At 41.9% G+C, this 18,386-nt stretch overlaps 1 protein-coding gene across 1 annotated transcript; it reads left to right on the forward strand.

Annotated features, from left to right (window-relative positions):
• The first annotated feature begins 4,133 nt into the window (after positions 1-4,133).
• Positions 4,134-17,928, forward strand: LOC100556136 (zinc finger protein OZF). The gene is made up of 6 exons (XM_062973295.1): positions 4,134-4,308; positions 7,166-7,682; positions 8,415-8,505; positions 10,039-10,118; positions 10,323-10,443; positions 12,522-17,928. Exons 2-6 carry the CDS (start codon positions 7,269-7,271, stop codon positions 13,352-13,354), a joined length of 1,539 nt encoding a protein of 512 aa, XP_062829365.1. The 5' UTR covers positions 4,134-4,308; positions 7,166-7,268; the 3' UTR covers positions 13,355-17,928.
• Positions 17,929-18,386: the final 458 nt, after the last annotated feature.

Below are 18,386 nucleotides of genomic sequence, written 5' to 3' on the forward strand. Positions count from 1 at the left end.
ATCTCCTTTCCTGTAGTTTGAAGCCATTGTTCCGTGTCCTAGTCTGCAGGGCAGCAGAAAACAATCTTTCTCCCTCCTCCCTATGACTTCCCCTCACATATTTATACATGGTTATCATATCTCCTCTCAGCCTTCTCTTCTGCAGGCTAAACATAAACATAAAAAATATAAAATAAAGGAATCACATGCAGCTAAATAGTTTTAGACCAAAAGTGGGAAACAGCATTTGCATTGTCCATAGCTTTAAACAATTCTGTACATGAGGCAAAACATTGTGGGCAAGCATACATAGTCGGAGTTGTTTGTTCTGCTCCACAGTCACACAAGGTGGAGGATTCCTCCAGGTAGTGCCACCTTGCCAAGTTGTCTTTAGATCTGCCCACTCCCCTTCTAAGTCTGTTCAGGGACTTCCAAGTTGCCCATTCTTGGTTTGCCCCAGGAGGAAGACCCTCATGGGGGGACATCCAGTTGGAATTGCCTGGCTTAGCTGCCCAGAGGGACACTCTTGCTGTTGCTGGGGGAACATCAAGAGGAGTGGTGGTTCTCATGAAGCTTTTCCTTGATTTGAGTTTAGTGGGAGGAGGCTGATAGTCATGCAGTAGATGGCTTTCGCAGTGTTCGACCTTATTTCTCACAGTTAGCAGCAACTTCTCAGGATATTGGTAATTTTTTTTAGGAAAAGCATAGAATCATAGAGTTGGAAGAGACCTCATAGGCCATCCAGTCCAACCTCAGTCTGCCACAAAGCAAGAAAATTGCATTCAAAGCACCCCTGGCGGCCATCCAGCCTCCAAAAAAAAAAAAAATCCACTACACTCCGGAGCAGAGTGTTCCACTGCCAAACAGCTCTCACAGTGAGGAAGTTCTTCCTGATGTTCAGGTGGAATCTCCTTTCCTGTAGTTTGAAGCCATTGTTCCGTGTCCTAGTCTGCAGGGCAGCAGAAAACAATCTTTCTCCCTCCTCCCTATGACTTCCCCTCACATATTTATACATGGTTATCATATCTCCTCTCAGCCTTCTCTTCTGCAGGCTAAACATAAACATAAAAAATATAAAATAAAGGAATCACATGCAGCTAAATAGTTTTAGACCAAAAGTGGGAAACAGCATTTGCATTGTCCATAGCTTTAAACAATTCTGTACATGAGGCAAAACATTGTGGGCAAGCATACATAGTCGGAGTTGTTTGTTCTGCTCCACAGTCACACAAGGTGGAGGATTCCTCCAGGTAGTGCCACCTTGCCAAGTTGTCTTTAGATCTGCCCACTCCCCTTCTAAGTCTGTTCAGGGACTTCCAAGTTGCCCATTCTTGGTTTGCCCCAGGAGGAAGACCCTGGAATACTGTGTGCAGTTCTGGGCACCACAATTTAAGGGGGATGTTGACAAGCTGGAATGTGTCCAGAGAGAGGCTCCCTCCTTGGAGGCTTTTAAGCAGATGCTAGATGGCCATCTGTTGGTGTGCTTTGAATACGATTTTCCTGCTTCATGGCAGAATGGGGTAGACTGGACGGCCCACCAGGTTTCTTCCAACTCTATAACTCTATTAAATGATCTTTTAGAGAAGAGCCAAAAACTCGTTTGAACAGAATCTTCTCAAGTGGTATACAACCAAAAGTAATTATGCAAGGCTTTAGTTGTTACGACTGAACAACCTGTTGTCTCTGATCTGTTAGGAAACAAAGAATATGTCAGTGCATAAAAATAGCAGTGATTCAGAAGGGTTTTTCAGTGCCCAAAAATATGTCTACCGTCCCATAAAACAACTTGTTTTATATTATGCACTCAAGACTCTTTACCTTCATGTGTTCAGCATACACAGGTACACAACTTATCAATCAGTTACAGATATGTCTTAGATACTTTCTGTGCTATCACGTAACAACATATCTTCTTTAATTAAAAAAATAGCAGGCAAGTGTTTGCAAGTCTGCAATCTGAGCAGTCCCAAAGTCTAGAGAAGTCTGTGCTCTGTGGTTGTCTCAGAGCTAATCAGGTGGTCTGCAGCCCTCCCACAGCTTCTCAGGAAAAACCTAGAGCAAGGAAAGAAATCTGCATACCAGAACATACTGTACATACAATAAGAAAGGTAAAGTAAAGGTATTCCCCTGACAAGTCTAGTCATAGAATCATAGAATAGTAGAGTTCAAAGAGACCTCATGGGCCATCCAGTCCAACCCCCTGCCAAGAAGCAGGAAATCGCATTCAAAGCACCCTCGACAGATGGCCATCTAGTCTTATCCAACTCGGGGGGGGGGGGGGGTGCTCATCTCTATTTCTAAGCCGAAGAGCCGGCATTGTTTGTAGATGCCTCCAAGGTCATGTGGCCGGCATGACTGCATGAAGTGCCGTTACCTTCTCCCTGAAGCGGTACCGATTGATCTACTCACATTTGCATGCTTTCAAATTGCTAGCTTGCAGGAGCTGGGCCTAACAGCGGGAAGTCATCTTGCTCCCTGGATTCAAACCACCGACCTTTCGGTCAGCAAGTTCAGCAGCTCAGCTGTTTAACCCGCTACGCCACGGGGGTTCATACAATAAGCAGCAAGATTATAAACAAATTAGTAGAGGAGGCTTGAAGGAGTTATAATTTCCAAAAGTTTTAGCACGGGTTTCCTTGGTGGACTAGTCCTAAGTGGACTATTGATCTTTGGGGGTGTTCGACAACATGGATGGCCTCTCCCAACAGGTTGAAAGTGGAAGGTCAGGAAGGGATGCTCTGGGGCCGACCGGAGCCGAGGAAGAGGACTCCACCGAATGACCTCTCCTGTATATATGTCAATTATATAGAATCATAGACTAATAGAGTTGGAAGAGGCCACATGGGCTATCCAGTCCAGCCCCCTTCTGCCATGCAGGAGAACCACAATCCAAGCACCCCCAGCAGATGATCATCAGGACTCTGTTTCGAAGCCTCCAAGGAAGGAGCTTCCACCAGACTTTGAGGCAGAGTCCTCCCTCCAGTGCTGCACCAAAGGAAGACATTCTTCATTCACACACTCATTTCTGACTCTTTGTGACCTCGTGTACCAGTCCACGCCAGAGCTTCCTGTCAGCTGTTGCTGCCCCCAGTTCCTTCAAGGTCAAATCAGTCACTTCAAGGATTCCATCCATCTCACCCTTGGTTGGCCTCTCTTCCTTTTTCCTTCCTTTTCCCCCAGCATCGTGATCTTTTCCAAGCTTTCCTGTCTCCTCATGAAGAGGCCAAAATACTTCAGCTTTGCCTCTAATATCCTTCCCGCCAGTGAGCAGCCACTGGGCATTATTTCCTGGAGGATGGACTGGTTGGATCTTCTTGCCAAGGTCCAAGGCACTCTCAGGATTTTCCTCCAGCACCAGAGTTCAAAAGCGTCTCTCTTCCTTCGCTCAGCCTTTCTTATATTCGCAACCATAGGTTAGTTTGGGGAATACCATTGCTTTAACTATGCGGACCTTCGTTGCCAGTGTGATGTCTCTGCTCTTCACTATCTTATCGAGGTTGGCCATTGCTCTCCTCCCAAGAAAGAAACGTCTTCTGATTTCCTGGCTGCAGTCTGCATCTGCAGTGATCTTCGCGCCTAGAAATATAAAGTCTGTCACTGCCTCCACGTTTTCTCCCTTTTTTTGGCAGTTGTCAATCAGTCTGGTTGCCATAATCTTGGTTTTCTTGATGTTTAACTGCAACCCAGCTTTTGCCCTTTCTTCTTTCCGCTTGGTGAGAAGGCTCCTCAGCTCCAAATCGCTTTCAGCCATCAGAGTGGTATCATCTGCATATCTAAGTTTGTTAATGTTTCTTCCAGCAATTTTAGCTGCATACCTGAGGGATAAGGAAGACGTAGCAGGGGACGATAATGGGCTTCACTGGATCACCTCAAAAAGCCAACACACAGCGGTATAAAATCCTCATGCAGTAGTAATCCTGTTTCTCCCTTGGCTGGAATACTGAATGGAAGTGGGTGAGGAGGAAGAGAGGGAGGGAGGCCTAGAGCGGACCTGAGGCTATGAACTGTCCTCTGACTCTGCCTGGAAACAGTCAGCAGCCAATGGAGGAGGAATTCCTAGAGGGGAAGGAGGCAGGAAGGGAAGGCCTCCCACAGCCGGAGCCCCGCCCTTCAGGCCAGTGGTGAGCGAGTCCCTTCCTAGAGGGGCACCGGAAGAAGCTGCAGAGGGGCCTCCGAGGGGGGAGGCGGAGTGCCGCTTCCGGGAGGGAGTCAGTCCTCCGAGGGAAGGAGCGGCAGGTGGGGTCTCTGTGTCCTCTGTTCTGTCCCGGAGAGAGACCGAGGGAGCAGGGCCTCTTCCAGGCGGGCCCAGGCAGCAGAGGCCGGGAGGCGGTAAGTAGGAAGGCCTCAGGGCCCCTTGATTTATTTCTTCAGCCGAGGAGGGCCTACAAGGCCTTCCTGCCTCCTCCTTAGCTGCCTTCCCAGCCTCTCTGTCTCTCTCATAGGGAAAATCCTCCCTTGGCCTGGGCCTCAGGCAGCGGAATCTCTTGGGTGTGTCTGTGAGAGACAGAGCAGTGGGGCCTGGAAGGGGAGCGGGCGCCATGAGGGTATTTACAGCCTCTCTGCTGCACTTTATTCCATTCCTTCAGCCCGACATAGTGGAACCCCCGATGGCATAGTGGGTTAAAGCCTTATGACATGAAGATTGGGTTGCTGACCTGAAGGCAGCCAGGTTCGAATCCCATCCAGGGAGAGCGCGGATGAGCTCCCTCTATCAGCTCCAGCTCCATGCGGGAACATGAGAGACGCCTCCCACAAGGATGGTAAAAACATCAAAACATCCGGGCAATGTCCCCTGGACAACGGCCTTGCAGACAGCCAATTCTCTCACACCAGACGCGACTTGCAGTTTCTCAAGTCACTCCTGACATGGGGAAAAAAAGTCAGACATAGTTTCTGTATTTACGCCTTCCCAAGCACATTATCCGGATAACAATTCCGGGTATCTACCTATCCCGCAGTTTACATTCTACATCCCCAAACTAAGGCCCAGGGGCCACATGCAGCCCATTGAAGCCATTTATCCGGCTTCTGTGGCGGCAACTCCCTCCTCTTCCGCTGAGGAAGGTGCATGTGGCGCGAGGAAAGGCACACCTTTCCCACCTCCTCCCTCACCTAGAATCATAGAATAGTAGAGTTGGAAGAGACCTCAAGGGCCATCCAGTCCAACCCCCTGCCAAGAAGCAGGAAATCACATTCAAAGCACCCCCGACAGATGGCCATCCAGCCTCTGCTTAAAAGCCTCCAAAGAAGGAGCCTCCACCACAGTCCGAGGCAGAGAGTTCCACTGTTGAACAGATTTCACAGTGAGGAAGTTCTTCCTGATGTTCAGGTGGAATCTCCTTTCCTGTGTGCACCTTCCAAAGCTTTGCTTGTTTATAATGGTATTTTAATTATTATTTAATAATAATTTAATATTTATTAATTTAATAATTAATAAGGGGTGTTTTGCTAGTGCTTTTGGTGCACAAAGGCAGAAGGAGGTTGGACTAAATGACCCAAGGGGTTTCTTCCAACCCTCTTTATTATTACTATTATTGTTACTATTATTATTATTGACACAAAGACACAGTATGACACAGCAAACGAGATATATATGCTAGATTTCATATCACAAAATCACAAGTCAAACACTTCTCAAGCATTTAGGACTGTGATGTGTTGTTATTAACGCTGAGGCTGGGTGGCCATCTGTCAGGGCTGCTTTGCTTGTGCTTTTAGTGCACAAAGGCAGAGGGAGGTTGGAAAAAATGGCACAAGGGGTTTCTTCCAACCCTCTTTTATTATTTTTATTATGATGATGATTACTATTAATATTGAGGCTGTATTTGTTCCCATTTTGTTTTTTTTTTACTTCAAAATAAGAAATGTGCAGTGTGCATAGGAATTTGTTCATAGTTTTTTAAAACTATAGTCTGGCCCTCCAACGGTCTGAGGGACCGTGAACTGGCCCCCTGTTTAAAAAGTTCAGGGACCCCCGTTCTACATGATATCCACTTTCTCTGACCCAGTTTTTATCCAAGTATGTTTTACTGTAAATGTGACTTTAATATGTTTTATCGATTTGTTTTTATATTGTTGTGTTTTTTATATTGTCTGTATTCACCTGGGCCTGGCTCCATGTAAGCCGCCCCGAGTCCCTTCGGGAAGATGGAGGCAGGGTATAAAAATGTTTTTGTAGTAAATGTTGCAATGTTTTGGTGCTAAATTTGTAAATACAGTAATTACTACATAACATTACTGTGTATTGAACTTCTTTTTCTGTCAATTTGTTTTAAAACATGATGTTTTGGTGCTTAGTTTGTAAAATCATAATGTAATTTTATGTTTAATAGGCTTTTTACTTAATCCCTCCTTATTATCCAACATTTTTGCTTATCCAAGGTTCTGCCGGGCCGCTTATCTTGGATAAGTGATACTCTATTGTAATAATAATAATAATAATAATAATAATAATAATAATAATAATAACAACAACAACAACAACAACAACAACAACAACAACAACAACAACAACTTTATTTTTATACCTCACCTCCATCTCCCTGAAGGGACTCGGGGTGGCTGGGGTCAAGCCCAGATAAAAACAATAACAATATAAAACATTAAATGGAGAAAAAGAATAAGCACAATTATACAATTAAACATTAACATATAACAATAAAATAGCAAACTTAATAAAACATGATCTAAATGCAGAAAGATTATAAAAACAGACTGGTTGAAGTGCATGATATAAAATTTGTAAACATGAGGTAGCTGATAAAGTGCTGCAAATTTGTGAGAGAACACAATGGGATGGGAATGGACCATGTGTGCATTTTTATCCCGTCCTTCTCACCCCTGGAGGAGGACTCAGGGCGGCCTCACAACTGGCAGTCATTAGATGCCAAAAACACAACAGTTTATACAACAATTACAACTAAAAGAAATGATTAAAACATCCATAATATAAACATCCATTTAAGTCATAATCCAGAGACTGTCCATTATCAGTCACATAAATCATTCTTACTAATATTGCTGCGTCTGCTGCTCAAATGCCTAGTCCCACAACCATGTTTTAAGTTGAATTGTGAATCTTTTATCTCCAGACCAAGAAGCCAGTCAGCAATTCAACATTCATGGCAAAATGTTCTCCTTCTTCAAGAGTATTAATGTGAGCTCATTCAGCTTGTTTTGTTTTCAGGCCACATCAGTTCTCCCAGTCCTTCCGCTTTAAATGCCATCTGAGAGAAGAGGTGGACACATCTTCCTCCAGTTTGGAGGCAGCCTAGAAGTGCAGAACCAAGATGGAAGGGCAAGAGCCAGCTGCTGCCCAGTTGGAAGTATTTTCTTCTGCTGTTGAGGAAGGGAACAAAAGAACATTCTGGGAGGAACCTTGGAAGACAGATCAAGAGAGCAGTCTGCTCCATTCAGACCTTCAGTGCCAGCGCTTCCGGCATTTCCGCTATGAGGAGGCCTTGGGACCCCGAGAGGTTTGCAGCCGCCTCCACTCTCGCTGCCGCCTATGGCTGAAGCCAGAGGAACATACAAAGGGGGAGATGCTGGACCTGGTGCTCCTGGAGCAGTTCCTGGCCGTCCTTCCTGCGGAGATGGAGCGCTGGGTGAGGGAATGTGGGGCAGAGACCAGTTCCCAGGCTGTGGCTTTGGCTGAAGGATTCCTCCTGAGTCAGGAAGAGGAGAGGAAGAGGGAGAAGCCTCAGGTGAGAGAGAAAGAGGTTCATTTTGTAGTTTCAAGGAACCAAGAATAATTGTTTTGAAGGGTTTAAGAATAATAGAAACAAGGTGAAATGAGTTCAGAGATGCATTAGGAAAGGAGGACCCAGGTGTGTTCACCCTGGAAAAGAGACGTGGAGTGCCATGACTGCTCCCTTTGCATCCCCCAAGGGCTCTCACAGAGGGGAGGGGGCAGTCATCTCCATTCCCCAGGGTGGTATAATCAGGTATAGTGAGCTGAAGTTATAGGATGGCAAACCTTGAAGATTAAAGGGAACATATTAATTCCAGTGGTGTGTATTTCAGAGGAAGCAACTGGCTGAACCACTTCTGAATATTCTTTTCCTAAGAAACTGTATGTTATTCACAGGTAGAGATAACTCCACAGGGACCCGAAAGCACAGATATACAGACTTAGGTTACTCAACCTGAGTGTCCCTCTAGGGTAGCCCCAAATTACAACCCCAGGATTACGTAAAATACTTCCTTCATCTCAGCAGTAGCCCTTCCACTTTAGATCGAGTCCTGAAGCAGAGTGCAGTGCCCAAACGAAGGCAGAATTCCCACACCAAAATCATAGAAAGACCAATTCTTTTACAGAATGAAGAAAACCAGTCTTGGGTCCCAACCATAACCCAAGCGGTCTGGAACAGGTTGCAGAAAGAAAGCCCTCCTTTTCTAATCTTTCTTTTTCTTTGTGATTTGTGCTGCTTGTTCAGGTGCAGGACTCATTTGCAGATGGGCCCAGTCAGGTGGAGGAATCACACATTTGGGCCGTCCATATTGGAGAAGGAGAATATATCATAGTTGGTAAGGGATGGCAGTAGTCTTTCTTGTTGTTCACCTCCTCTGGAGTAGACCTGAAATGTCTGAGCTGTGTGAATTAGAAAAAAAATTCGGGAGCCTGGGAGATTAAGAATGCTGTTGACAGGAGACATTTCTCTACAATATTTATTTGTGCTACTTTCAAAGTTACTTGATTCTTTTACTTCTCTCTATATGTTTACGGTGATGAATATTGTTTAGCCTGCAGAAGAGAAGGCTAAGAGGAGACATTATGGCCATGTATAAATATGTGAGAGGGAGTCATATGTGAGAGGGAGGAAGGTTGCTTTCTACTGCCCTGGAGACTAGGACACGGAATAATGGTTTCAAACTACAGGAAAGGAGATTCCACTGAACATTAGGAAGAACTTCCTCACTGTGAGAGCTGTTCAGCAGTGGAACTCTCTGCTCCGGACTGTGGTGGAAGCTCCTTCTTTGGGGGCTTTTAAGTAAAGGCTAGATGGCCATCCATCGGGGTGCTTTGAATGCGATTTTCCTGCTTCTTGGCAGGGGATTGGCCAGGATGGCCCACGAGATCTCTTCCAATGCTAGATTACTGCAACACACACTATGTGGTTCTGCCTTTGAAGACGGCCCAGCAACTGCAACTGGTGCAAAGGTTGGCAGCTAGTTAGAGAGAGCGGATGACACCTCTACTGAAGCAGCTCTACTGGCTGCCAATAGGTTTCCAATTCAAAGCCCTAAACGGTTCGGGTCCTGCTTATCTCTGTGACCGTATCTCCCCCTACGAACCAGTGCAAGCTCTAAGATCTGCCAGGGAAGCCCTCCTCTGGCTCCTGCCTCCATCTCAAGCACGGTTGGTGGGGACAGGGGAGAGGGCCTTCTCGGTGGTGGCCCCCCGGCTCTGGAACTATCTCCCCAGGGAGATTAGGTTAGCCCCCACTCTGTCCACCTTCCGTAAAGACTTGAAAACTTGGATGTTCCAAATGCCTTTGAATGACGGTTTGGCCCTCAATCAGGTTTGCCCAGCCCTAATTTCTTGTTCAGGTTTTTTTCAGAAACTTTACAACCAGCCCTGGCCCTATAGTCTGCGTTTTGCACAACTTTTCTGGCTACTGGTTGTTAATGTCGATTAATATATTTTTATGATGTTTTTACTTTTCTAGTTTGAATTGTGTTAATTATATTGTTTATCTATTATATGCTTTTAATTGTGTTTTATCTTGTAATCTTTGTTTATGCTGGTTCCCATTTAAGCCGCCCTGAGTCCCTTTGGGGAGATGGTGGTGGGATATAAGAATAAAGATATTATTATTATTATTATTATTATTATTATTATTATTATTCTCTTTGCTACATCAGCACAAATACAGAATTAGGGCCCAACACCACCGTAAAACAAAATAGTCCACATTAAAGACCTGGGACCCAAATCCAAGGAGGGAGTTTCAAAGAGGGTCAAGGGGAGAGTGGCAGGCTTCCAAGGGAAGGAACTGTGGGGCAGCCTGGAAAAGGGACCAGTCTCACCCTCCCTGATGTCTTTCCTCTCTTTTGCAGATAGTGAAACATGGCCAAGTGATAGTAGCACAACTTTTCATGATCCTTTCCTAAGAAGACATTCTGTGGGACCAGATAAGGTAGGCAGCAGGATCCCTGGAAGGGACAGTCTCCTTGTCCCTTGAATATTGCCCTGCCTCTAAGTGAACCTCTTTCTTCTACATTCCTTCAATCCAAGATGTTTTCAATGAATGACTTATTCAAAGACCTAAATCACAAATGGCCTGTTTTTTCCGACTTGGATGGCAAGTTCTCTCCGCAGATAATGTTTTTTTTGTCTTCAGGTGACTTTTGAAGATGTGTCTGTGGATTTCTCAGAGGAGGAGTGGGCCCTCTTGGATCCAAGCCAAAAAGCCTTGCACCAGCAAATCATGGAGGAGAATTTGGGGAGTGTGTCAGCTCTGGGTAAGGCTCCATTATGCTTGTAGTTAAACAAACCATCTACAAGTTCTAAAAACTATCCAGTGTTTCAGATCTCTTCCTCTGAAGCCTTTTTTAAAAAGCTCATTCTATATGCATATAGAGGCCAGCCCAAGAAGACAATTGGCACATGGACCTGAGCCATTTAGGTCTTTATAGGTCATAACCAGCAATTTGAATTGTGTCTGAAAAGAAATTGGCAGCCAGTGGAGCTGTGGCAGCAAATTATTATTATTTCTTATCAATTTCTCCTCACAGCTTGAGGTGGGATACAGCATTGCTAAAACACCTAATCAAAACCCATAATAAATTAAACACTCTGTAAAATACAGATTCCATGCCAAATTCAGGGAGTACCCCCCAAACTGCGGACCTTTGTCTTCAATGGTAGTATAACCCCATCTAGCACAGGCGGAATCCCTATTCCCTTATCTGCCTTCTGACCAACCAGTAGCACTTTTTGGGTTGCCTCTCCAGGAAGGAACAGAGCCACTGTAAAATGTCTCCAATTCCCATCTAGGAAGGCAACCCAGAAGGATACCAGATGAGATTGAGAACTGATAAAATGGAATCAATAGGGACACATTTTCCACCTCTATCTAGGTCCTTCTGTAGGCTGTCAACAAAGGTTACTAAAGCAGTCTGTCCCATAAGCAGGTTTCCTTGAGTAGATCAAACCACTGTAATTCAGCCTTTCTCTTTTCCTACTGCCTTCCACTTTGCAGAACATTATTATCTTTTCCAGTGAGGTGCAATATCCCATGTTGATGTCTAAAGTAGGATGGCCTCAGTTTGACCCCTTTGACTCTCTAGTAAGAAATCAGTGAATCAGGTTCCCTCCCGCTCATGCTGTGTGCAGCCTCCAGGAGAGAGCAGAGTTGAACACGCCAGGCATTGAAGGGAAGTGGATCAACATACATGCACCCCTTTCTCCCTCTATATATACACCTATTTTAGTCCTTGGGGCCAAGTCTCCAAGAGGACTGGCATTTTATTTTAAATCTAGCCAGTATTTTATGTTGGTCCATGAAGTGTTTATGTACCAAGTTTGATCCAGCTCTATCAAGCCATTTGGGATCCTTTGCAGTCCATACACATTTTGATTTATGTATATATCGCTTTCTTTATACACAAAAAAGTAATACAATAAATACCAGTCCACACCAATGAAGCAAACGAGATAAAATAGCTTTTGCCTGATGCCTCTTCTAATTCTGAAGTACAGAAAATAAAAGTAGGGGTGCATTTTTTAAAAAAAAAAACTCGGGGCTTAAAATGGGAAAAATAACTTTTAATGATATAAGTGTCAGGAGCAGATTTTTGCTGTTCAGGAAGTCACCATAAATCTTCTCTGTGATAGCTCGGGCTCAGCAGGGGGTTTCGGTGAATAGATTTGAGAGCAGCTAAATTGACAAACTTTTCTCCTGGGAAAAATCTTATAAGGGTGTTGGAAGCATGGAGTGAGATTGGAAGAAAAGGAAGGGTGTTAGTCAAAACCGCCATTAGTGATTTTTTTTTCTTGAGATGTAGAGATCTGAGTAATAAAACCAAATCCAAAAAACTTTTGTGAGTGGCCCAAGTTGCAAACTAGATCCTGCAGGGATTGACAATAAGGAGTGACCAAACAGAGAGAAGATGTCAAACTCCAGGTCTGTGCAGCCTCATTCAATCCTTTTTAAAATGATAACTTTATTCTGGCTTCTAATATGAATTTGGATGTTTGTTCTGCTGTCTGATGCCATGAGGTTAAGTTCACCTACCTTTGTGGCATCAGACAGATCAAGGGATTTTTCCTTTCTTGTGCCAGAAGTACAGAGGATTCCAGGGAACCAGGGCTAAAGAAAACAGCTCCATTTTCCCCAGGCCCAGTTGATTTATGATTTACTTTGAGGCTTATGTCCTGATATAATATTTAGAGCTTTTCCTCTTAACTGCCACTGCGGGAAAGGGCTGTCTCAGCTAAATGCATTTTGTAATTTGTATAGGTTTAAAATTTACTCTAACATAACTTTTTCTTTTCAACACTTGGCCTCACTTCCCTTGTTCTCAAACCATCTAAATAGAGGAGACACCATTTGAATATTTGGAAGAGGGAATGAATTTCAATTGGAAGGAAGCACTCACCTTTTTTCAAGAAACTCACACAAGGGATAAACCATTGAAATGTTTGGAGTGTGGAAAGAACTTCCGTCATAAATCAGACCTTGTTCGACATCAGGCAACTCACACAGGAGAGAGACCGTTTCAATGCTTGGAGTGTGGAAAGAACTTCAGTCACAAGAGAAACCTTATTTGTCATCAGGGAACTCACACAGGAGATAAACCATTTCAGTGCTTGGAGTGTGGGAAAAGTTTCTCTCAGAAGTTCGGCCTTTTGCGTCACCAGGCAGCTCACACAGGAGAGAGACCTTTTAAATGTTTGGAATGTGAAAAGAGTTTCAGTCAAAAGAGAAACCTTATTCGTCACCAGGCAACTCACACAGGAGCAAAACCATTTAAATGTTTGGAATGTGGAAAGAACTTCAGTCAAAGTATTAGCCTTGTTTATCATCAGCAAGCTCACATAGGAGAGAGACCATTTAAATGCTTGGAATGTGGAAAGACCTTCAGTCATAAGGTAGGCCTTGATTGCCATCAGAAAATACACACAGGAGAAAAGCCATTTAAATGCTCAGAGTGTGAAAAGAGCTTCAGTCATAAGGGAGGTCTTGTTCGTCATCAGGCAACTCATACAAAAGAAAAGCCATTTAAATGCCCAGAGTGTGGAAAGAGCTTCAGTCAAAGGGCAAACCTTGTTCGTCACCAGGCAACTCACACAAGAAAAAAGCCATTTTCTCTTTCGAGAAAAGGTGTACCTTTCGAGCTTCAGTTGAAAAATACATCATGCTCATCGTAAGGCAGCTCGCACAGGAGAAAGGCCATTTAAATGCTCAGAGCGTGGAAAGAGCTTCAGTCGGAAATCACATCATGTTCATCATCGGGCAACTCACAGCGGAGAAAAGGAGTGTGGAAAGAGCTGCAGTTGAAATACAAGGCATTTTTTAAATTGTCAGTCCACATGGAAGAAATACTCAACCCATGGGGTAAAGGCAATTTCCCATTAGATGGGGCATGAATTATTGCCATAGAAACTCGGTTTTAAAGCCATGGATTTTTGGGGAAATAATAACCATTTTCTTTGATGAAATATCTCATTAAGCAGAAGTGATAATATTTTGAGAGCTAAAGGAGGGATATTTCATGTTTTTTTTCCCATCCATTCATGCATACTGGTTACTGCAAATATTTCCTGTCCTATGTATTCAGGGTTAAAAATACATTTAATCGAGAAATGTGATGAGAAGTATGGGAATGGGTTTGATGAATGACTATCTCTCCTGTGTATCATGTAATTCTATGTATGTGGTAGGGTTTTTTCTTGTCCTATCAATAACATAGAAATAATAGAAAATCTATTACAGATGTGTGTGTATGTATGCAATCTGAAAAATACTTTTGTGTTTCTTAAAATATGTAAGTGAGAATTAATCTAGTTTAGCCTCAATAAAAGGCGTGTTTAGAATTCTGAGTCTCTTCTGTATGATATGATATTAATGGAATAATTTTGCACTGAGTGTATTTGCTAAGGAAAGAAGGAAGTGATTAACAATTACCAAATTTACAGTGGTGTCTTCAATTAGAGACAATATGTATAAAATGTTCTACAGGTGTTATACAACACCAGCTCTCCAAGCTAAAATAGATAATTCACAATCAGGATTCTTTTGAAGGTATAAAATAAAGAAAGGGCCCTTCTTCCATGTGTGGTAGTCTTGCGAATTGGCACAGGCTTATTGGAAAAAAATATGCAGGAAACAAAATAATCCATTGCAAAGTAAACAAAAATATCCAGGGATGTCCCTATTAGGGTTATTCAGAAACAATCTAGAGCAGCTGGAAAAATAAATTTGCCCATACAGCTTCGCAGCTACATGTATAACAATTGCCAAAGATTAGGAATGTTAAAAAACGCTAAGCATCAAAAATTGTAGGAGCAAACTGTGGGATTACATGCCAAGATTGCTAGTAATTTGAAAAATGAAAGTCATGAAGTTTTTGGAAGAAACTGGAAGCTGGCTATTGCATATCTGACGAGAGGATTTAAGAAATAAAAATAAGAGGAATCTATTGTCCTAGAATTATAAAAGGGTAAATAAAATGAGCATAAACTCTACGATAATGAATTACAGAAGCCAAGGTGGTGAGTGCACAGGGGACAGGATGAGGGCTAACTGCAATGATAGTGGTGAGTTGTCTATGTATGTGAATGTGTACATATTTATAATATGTATTGTAGTATTGTAATATTAAAAGGCATAACTGATAATATTTTGAGAGCTAAAGGGAGGATATTTCAGAGTTTTTATCCATTCATACATACTGGTTACAAATATTTCCTTTCATGTATATTCAGGGTTAAAAATACATTTGAGAAGTTTGATGGGAATGGGTTCGATGAATAGCAGCCCTGTGTTTCATGTAATTCTGTGAATTTGGAACTGGGTTTTCTTTTATTAAATACCTAATAAAGTAGAACTGATACATTGTTTTCTATCCACTCCTATATACTGGTTACTGTAAATATTTCAAGTCCTATGTATAACATATAAATAATAGAAAATCTATTACAGATGTGTGTGTCTATCTTCAATCTCTAAATATGTAAATTAGAATTAATCTAGTTTAGTCTGGAGAAAAGGCGTGTTTAGAATTCTGAGTTTATTATGTATGTTTTGATATGAATGGAATAATTGTCTCCTATCTTCTGGAGCAGGGGTCCTCAAACTTTATAAGCCGAGTGCCGGTCCACAATCCTTCAGACTGTTGAGGGGCCGGATTATCATTTGAAAAAAAATACAAACTAATTCCGATGCACACTGCACATGTCTTATTTGTAGTGCAAAAAGAACAAGAACAAGAACAATGAAAGAACAATACAATATTTAAAAATAAAAACAATTTTAACCAACATACATTTATCAGGATTTCAATGGGAAGTGTGCTCCTGCTTCTGGCCAATGAGATAGTCAAGTTAATTAGGATTGTTGTTGTTGTTGTTGTTGTTGTTGTTGTTGTGTGCCTTCAAGTCATTTCAGACTTCGGGCGAGCCTAAGTCTAAAATATATTTATTTATTATTTATTTATTTACTGCATTTATTTACTACATTTGTATCACACCCTTCTCACCCCAAAGGGGACTCAGAGTGGCTTACAAATTACATTCACATACAATACATTATATTATTAGCATAGCACAATATTAGCATTATATATTACTATATTGAACTATACCACTATACTGTAATATTATTAGTAATATTATATGTAATATAGAATATATAATTAATATTATTATATGGTATTATTATTAGTGTTATATTGTATTACATTATAATATTATTATCAATATTATATGTATATACAATATATCATATTATAAAACTGAGGGCGGGGGCCAAGTAAATGACCTCGGAGGGCTGCATCCGGCCCCCGGGCCTTAGTTTGGGGACCCCTGTTCTGGAGTATTAGGCAGAAAAAATAAAATGCAAAGATACAGGATGGATATATCTCACACCAGAAGTGACTTGCAGTCAGTGCCAATCACTTAGCACTTTATATCTACATTCTGTGGATTCAGCTGGGCAGTAATATTGATTTCATGGATCTTTTAACTGATTATTTTATTAGAGGTTGTTTTATCCAATTTATGTATCTGGTTTATGTAATGTTAGTATTGTTTTCATATTGATGTACAGTAGAGTCTCACTTATCCAACGTTCGCTTATCCAACATTCTGGATTATCCAATGCATTTTTGTAGTCAATGTTTTCAATACATCGTGATATTTTGGTGCTAAATTTGTAAAAACAGTAATTACTTCATAGCACTACTGAATATTGAACTACTTTTTCTTTCAAATTTGTTGTATAACATGATGTTTTGGTGCTTAATTTGTAAAATCATAATTTAATGTTTAATAGGCTTTTCCTTAATCTCTCCTTATTATCCAACATATTTGCTTATCCAATGTTCTGCCGGCCTGTTTACATTGGATAAGCGAGACTCTACTGTACTAATAAATATATAGCCACTTTGAGTCTCCTTTGTGTAGAGAAAAAGCAGGGGCCCCAGTGAAGTGAGCGAGAGATACCACTACTTATAATATTATTATAATTGTATTAAATTATTGTTATACTTATTATATTATAATGTTATATTATAACTGTATTATAGTATAATTAAATACAATAATTATATAAATATATCTGTGGAAGGTCCAAGGTGGGAGAAAGAACTCTTTTCTGTTTGAGGCAAGTGTGAATGTTGCAACTGGCCTGCTTGATTAGCATTTAATGGCCTTGCAGCTTCAAAGCCTGGCTTCTTACTGGCAGGGAAATACTTTGTTGGAAGGTGTTGGCTGGCCCTGATTGTTTCATGTCTGGAATTTCTGATTTCTGAGTGGTGTTCTTAGTTGTAAATAATAGAAAATCTATTACAGGTGTATGTGCGTATTCAATCTTTAAAAAAGGTGTTTCTTAAAATATGTAAGTGCAGCTTAATCTAGTTTAACTTGAAATGGCCTGTTTAGAATCCTGAGTTTATTCTGTATGTTGTGATATTAATGGAATAATTTTACACTGAGTCTAGTTGGGGTGTTTGACAACACTCATGTCCTATATTGGACCTTTTAAAGGCTTGTGGATGATTGTTAATATTTTTGTCCTTTTAAAATTATGTCATTTATACTATGTTTTGTTGAATTTATTTTTAGTATGATGCTTGTTGTTTTAACTGTCGATTTTATGATGTAAATGCGATTCATTGGGTTGTTTCCGTGTGAGCCGCTCCAAGTCCCCACGGGGAGATGGTGGCGGCATATAAAAATAGTTGTTGTTGTTATTATTATTATTATTATTATTATTATTATTATTATTATTATTATTATTACATGGGCAGCCTCTCCCAGTGGGTTGAAAGCAGAAGTTCAGGAAAGAATGCTCTGAGGCTGAATGGAGCCGAGGAAGAGGACTCCATTTAATAACCTCTCCAGTATATATGTCAGTTATGTAGAATCATAGACTAATAGTGAAGGGACCATAAGCCAGAAAATAGCAAACTATTGCCTATGTAGCTTTGCCTTTGCATATGCCCTTCCCTTCCTGTGAGCTGGTGCCTTTCTCCAGAAAGTTCCAAGAAGAGAAGAAAGTTCAGAGTAAACAAGTTAGCTCATTGGTATCACTTGTGCCAAAGTAGGTGTGGAAGGTGGGGAAGATCCTCAGCCATTGGTTAATTTTAGATAAGCCAAAGGTATATATATTCTTTGTTAACTGCGCACATGGGGCGGCAGCCATTTCCATGATAAAGCCCTTTGGGGTATGTACGGCTGTTTGCCTTATTATTAGCTGTGATAACAATAAAAGGCTTGTTTTATTGCTGTCTTGGAATTCTCTCCTTTAGTTCCTCTCCGGGTCAGTCCCCAACAATAGAGTGGGAGGAGGGCACGTGGGCCATCCAGTCCAGCCCCTTTCTGCCATGCAGGAAAAGCACAATCCGAGCATCCCCAACAGATGATCATCAGGACTGTTTCAAAGCCTTCAAGGACTCTGAGGCAGAGAGCACTCCCTCCAGTGCTGCACCAAAGGAAGACATAGCAGAGGACGAGAAAGGGCTTCACAAGATCACCTCAAACAGCCAACACAGCGGTATAAAATCCTCATGCGGTAGTAATCCTATTTCTCCCTTGACTGGAATACTGAATGGAAGTGGGTGAGGAAGAGAGAGAGGGAGGCCTAGAGGGACCTGAGCCACAGAAGGGCTTCACAGGCCGTTAACTGCCCTCTGAATTGTACCTGGAAACAGACAACAGTCGGTGGAGGAGGAATTCCTAG

The sequence above is a fragment of the Anolis carolinensis genome, chromosome 2 (assembly GCF_035594765.1).
Source record: "Anolis carolinensis isolate JA03-04 chromosome 2, rAnoCar3.1.pri, whole genome shotgun sequence".
Taxonomy (NCBI): Eukaryota; Metazoa; Chordata; class Lepidosauria; order Squamata; family Dactyloidae; genus Anolis; species Anolis carolinensis.

Excerpts from the sequence above, each read along its gene's own strand:
- LOC100556136 (XM_062973295.1), top strand. The coding sequence starts at position 7,269 with ATGGAAGGGCAAGAGCCAGCTGCTGCCCAGTTGGAAGTATTTTCTTCT. Across the intron at positions 7,683-8,414 it reads GGAAGAGGGAGAAGCCTCAG|GTGCAGGACTCATTTGCAGA; the intron begins GTGAGAGAGAAA and ends CTGCTTGTTCAG. Across the intron at positions 10,444-12,521 it reads GGGGAGTGTGTCAGCTCTGG|AGGAGACACCATTTGAATAT; the intron begins GTAAGGCTCCAT and ends CCATCTAAATAG.